Below are 5,357 nucleotides of genomic sequence, written 5' to 3'. Positions count from 1 at the left end.
TCCACCGAATTGGATTTGCTTAATTATTCAAAATACTAAAAAAATGTGATGTGCTACTAAAATGCATGTATTTTATGACTTTATTTATTATAAATAATTAGATAAATCATTCAAATAATTACTAATAAGTCAAGGTAAGCTCTACATAATGTAAAGAGACCACCTACAAAGTTTCAATAACATTTAATCTAAAATGAGTGAGAAATTTAGAATTTAGTATGACACTCTCTGTTCGTGACAAAGGTGTGACTGCCCTGGAACCATGCCGTGTGACACAAAGAAATTTTTTGTGTGTGCATCGGATTTTCGATCAGACTACACCATTGTGTGCACAATAGCATTTGTGATGTGTCTGAAGACTTCAAAGACTAGATCCATAGGGAAGTATGTGAGATTTGCATTTTTGTGTGCCAAAAAGCTTGTTTTTCCACCTCCTAAGAATTGGGGGAGTGAACAAAAAGTGGACACCCTTAGCTTGCTACTTCCCTTCCATCTTCTCCCCATCACTATTTCTTTTATTAATATTAGTCTTGATCTTTGCAAAGCTTCCTCATCAAAACACTCAAGCAATATAGCATTCTGAGTTGATAGATTTTGCATCATTCCATTATGTGTACTCAACTATATGACACCCTCTCTTCCCTATCCTTTCAATTTCTTGCATCACCACACCAAACATCCTTCCCTGAATTGAAACCTTTCTTTCCTATGGATTGGTAGAATATTAAGTACCTATCCCAAAACCTTGAGTACCCTTGGTTCTTGTATCTACTAGTAGGATCTTGAGTACCCATCCCAACACCTTGCTTAATCACACCTATCTTCAAGATCACCCCCATCCACAAATCTCAAAATCAAACCCATTATCCCATTCATGAAGAGTCAAACCGAGTGACTCCAACTATCTACCCTATTATGTCCCAATCCTTCTCTCAAGGTTGACGTAAGAGAATGCATTCTTTTTTCTTGAGAGTAAAATTGAAGATCAGGCACTCCTACATTAGACCCCTAGCTCAACCTTATTCTTAGTCCTCTCAGATAATTTTTTCCCCATTAGTAAGTATAATCTCACTCTCAAGAAAGTCTTAAACTTGTATCTATTTTTAGAAAAATAATTGAGCAACATATTCAATTTTCATAATTTGGAGGAGCAAATCATCATGACTATTTTCATTGTGCATTCCTTCCTCTCGTCATCATTGATATGCGATTATACTGCATTTTTCCTTCCACATTATGTGATGCTTTGCTTAAATTACCTTTCAATTCAAATGTGTGTGTGTGTTTTATAAACTATTTCAATGAATCGAAATCTCCACTAATCCACATTCTTAGTCAAAGCTTCAAAAGGCCCCTCGCAGCCATTGTTTCATCACGACTATATTTTATATTATGTTAATGCTTAAGGGTGCAACAGTTAGTAAAAAGAATACCATCTGATTACTCTAGCTACATTTCTAATTGATGCGTATGAGACAATGTACCATAAAACCTCAACGTTCTTGTTCTAAGCCTACACCTTGGCATGATCACTACTCAAGTAAGTTATCAAAGAAGAGATGCTAGCAACAAATTAAATAAAGCTAAAGTAAAAGAGAAGGAATCTAGAATGAAAAATATAACAACCTTATGCATTGGGGCTGAACCATGGTTGACTTCATGATGACAAGGAGAAAGACATAGATGATATATGTGTATGTCTTAAGCACGGAGTCTCGCAAGTTGAATGAGATGAACATGTTATATTCAATGTCAGTCAAAATGGCAAACAAGCAAGGTCTACTTCATAGGGAGGGCAAAAAGAGTTAATATCCTTAGATGAACACATACCTAAAGGGTACAAAGATTTGGATATCTAAGGAGCTCACCCTGATCTAGCTCAAACAAAGAACTAGTGAACTCACCAAGGTCAAGGAACCATGCAAAGTAGGAAAATGGGTAGTTATCATGATGGGCAAGCATTGATTAAAGATTTTAAATCCAAACCCAAAGACTTTCTTAAACCGATTTTATAAAGGCCACCTTATAATAGTATTTCGGAAGGTAGTTATGCACTATAATAAATCAAGAGGAGTTGGCTTTGTGCACTCCCTTGACCGTCTAGCTATTCAAACATAGTAAGTCACTTTTTAGTTGTTTGTACTTTGTCTCATAGACCCATGAGGTCTTCTACAAATGTTAATAGATCATTCTTTCTATCTTTCTCTATGTTCTCAATAAACATAGAAATCAATTCTTACTTGGAATCAATCTAGTTTCTTAAAAGGCCCTTATGTGTATTTGAATCAACAACACCATGAGAGGAGGACAAAACAAAGCTAAAGTGATCTTTTTTTTATAATTCTTTGCACATATGATGGTGATTCATAATCCATTTGGCCTTTTTTATTCGTGGAATTTTGTAAGATTGAATTGCCTCATTTCTATGTTTCTTGATTCTCTCTCTAGTAGATTATCCAATATAAACTTTTGTGATCTCCCCTTGTTCATATCATGCTAATTGCAATGGTTTTTAAAATTCCTCTCTCAAGAAGCTAAGTGAGGGAGATTGAATAATTTCATACAAATTAAGGACTTTCATCTAGAATGAGTTACTTAATGAGAACCATAATGGTGGAGTTAGGTGAGATCCAAAAGGGTGCAAAGTTTAAAAGTCAGAAAGTGTGGGTTAGGTTCACTTTAAAGAAGTGTAAAATAGTCTACCTCAAATGGTCTCAAACATGCCATTCCATTACTATTAGGTTTCACTATAATGAAGGTGATCTTGATTTAAAATTCTAGAAAATTAAGGGGAAATCAAGGGATAGATAGTGGATATTAAGGTAACTCTTAAATAAAATGAATGAAAAGCACGTGGTATAATTCCATCATAAGAAACTAAGAAGGAGAATCATATATCTCATGTATGTTTCCTTTCTAAGTTGTCTCATTACACAACACAAATGGTATATGAAGTTGGAAATGTGCTTCTCCTTGAGACTTGGATTTCCCTTATGCACCTAAGAGGATAATCCTTCTAAAAAAGGTAAGAAAATGAATAAAACAAAATTGAAACATATCAAAAGAGCGTCAATGCTTGATGAAACTATCTAGCAATTAATTAAAAATTGGATTAAGAGTAGCAAGGGAGACATTTGTCCAGCATTGCATTTTGCTTATGTTAAATAGGGATGATTTTTTCAAGTTAGTTTCATTAAGTTGCTAAACTTTTATATTGGCATCAAAAGTTTGTATACCCTAGTTAAAATAAATGTTTGAAACATTCGCCAAGATTTGAAACTTTTATGCAAAAGATTTTAAAGTTTCACCAGGATTTACATTTTTTTCCTTCAAAATTCAAAAGAAACTATATAAAAAGGTACTACAAAGAATACTAATATTGTGAAGCTTTAAAAATGATCTTGAAAACTTTCACGAAGATTTGATATTAATAGCTAAGCATACCTTCAATAAAAACATTGCTGATGTTAAATCCCACAAAGTACTTTGCATCATTGAAGGAGACTCATTTGTGATAGTGCTTACACTGAATGTGCTAGTAAGCATGAAAAAAACATTCTAGAGCAATTCACTAACAAAGAATTTTTTTTAAAAGCATGTGAAAATTTACATAAAACAACATTGAAGTCTCTACTAAAGCACTCCTCTAAATAACTAAAGTATGATGTTAATAAGAGAGCAAGTTAACACATTACTTAGTGGTTTGTAAGTTATTAGGAGTAGGATTGAGAGTAGAGAGTGGCTCCTCCCAAAAAACTCCAATCTTGAAATAATCACTAAGAAAAATAGAGATTTTGAAATAAATGAAATCACTCTAAGTGACTACAAACTCTTTGTGAGGCATTGCTAACACTAGAACAAATATTCATTTGTTCATTGTGCACATAAAATTAATAATATTGAGACTTGATATAACTTTGATGTTTTATGGTAGAAAATATAGCCAAGAAAGTTGTAACATGGCTTGAAGCATGTGTAGTTTGCTCACGCCCCAAGAACTAATTGACTCGTGACAAATGAGTCAACATCCCACTAATATCAAGTGAGCCCATACAATGAGATGTTGCTCCAAAGCGCCTATAGTGTCCCATGTGCTTACTAGTGAAAGCATCAATCAAGTAGGAATTCCACATTTTGTAAAATTGTATTAGTGTGAATGAGCGAATGGATTTTTCTAAAAAGACAATTCGAGAGTTTATCACCAAGCATGTCAATAAGATGATAGATCCTCATCTAATTACTTGAAATTTGAACCACTATGCTCTATGCATTATTTTTTTCACAAACATAGCTCGTTGCGGACTCTAATGTTTGTACGAGATTGTCACCAGTTTTAGCAAAACTGAGCAGACAGCTTCGGATACAGCAATTCTCAAGAGCGCGAAAGCCAGTGTTTTTCCTCCTGGCAAGTTTTTGATACTAAACTCGATTCTTGCCGGGCTTGAGGAAAACTCACGCTCGCATCGCACTGTACCCGGATGTTGTAATGATGTTTCAGCCACTTCAATATCCTTACTTTTGCAAGAATATAAACGTCTACGTGAACATCAACAGTCTGAGTGTTGTTATTGACGAGATCCTGCACCTTTACCATTTCATCCTGTTCTGTGATTACAAGCTCGCGACCCCTAATGAATGCTTGCTGTTCACTGGTTTGCTGAGGCTCCTGATGGAACGGAGGGATGACGTCCTTCCCCCCGAGCTGCTGGAACACAGTCACCGCTACAGTCGTGGGTTCGTACCATAATTTCTGCTTCTTGATCCGATTCTGGGCGGTGATATTGACTCGCATATCGACGTTTAGAACCGGAGAGAACCTGAGCGAAGCGTTTCCGACACTGAACCTGGTGATCTGAAGGTCTGCGACATCCCAGAGAGGGGCACGGGGGTGGACAACGAGGAAGGCGATCAAGAAGACAGTGCCGATGCAGAAGAGGAGGAAGACGAAGACGGTGAGGGAGAAGAAGCAGAGGCGGCTAAAAGGGGAAGCGGTGTCAAGGGGGAAGGGGAAATCACGGGAGGGTTTCCAAGCTTTATTTTTCATGGTGGGAGGGGAGGAGGAGGGGGGCGAGAAGGGAGGCGTTATAGAGGGAAGGTAATGGAAGGAGCAATGGGGAAAGGTAGGTGGGGATGTCGGTGCCCAGAATTCGTCACAATACTACTCCACTATTCCATCTGATCTGCACACAAGCACTACGCATTTGCTTGCCCAAGTAGGTGCGTTTCAGGTTGGTCTCCTCATCGTCGTTGATTGCGCACGTCTCTTCCCCATGCATTTGCATGGCCTTTTTTTTCCCCTCTCTCTTGGATCATTGTGTCACCCACGGGCTTCTTCATCACACATGTGCACACACTTG

At 37.0% G+C, this 5,357-nt stretch overlaps 1 protein-coding gene across 1 annotated transcript; it reads right to left on the bottom strand.

Moving 5' to 3' along the window:
- Positions 1-4,372: 4,372 nt before the first annotated feature.
- Positions 4,373-5,044, bottom strand: LOC147894950 (uncharacterized). Its single transcript, XM_087384265.1, has one exon. The coding sequence runs from the start codon at positions 5,042-5,044 to the stop codon at positions 4,373-4,375; it is 672 nt and encodes a 223-aa protein (XP_087240391.1).
- Between the last annotated feature and the right edge of the window lie 313 nt (positions 5,045-5,357).

This window comes from Dipteris shenzhenensis, chromosome 13 (assembly GCF_047967505.1).
Source record: "Dipteris shenzhenensis isolate YYH24624 ecotype China chromosome 13, Dip_SZ_1.0, whole genome shotgun sequence".
Lineage (NCBI taxonomy): Eukaryota > Viridiplantae > Streptophyta > Polypodiopsida > Gleicheniales > Dipteridaceae > Dipteris > Dipteris shenzhenensis.
This window is presented reverse-complemented; position numbering and strand designations above follow the sequence as displayed.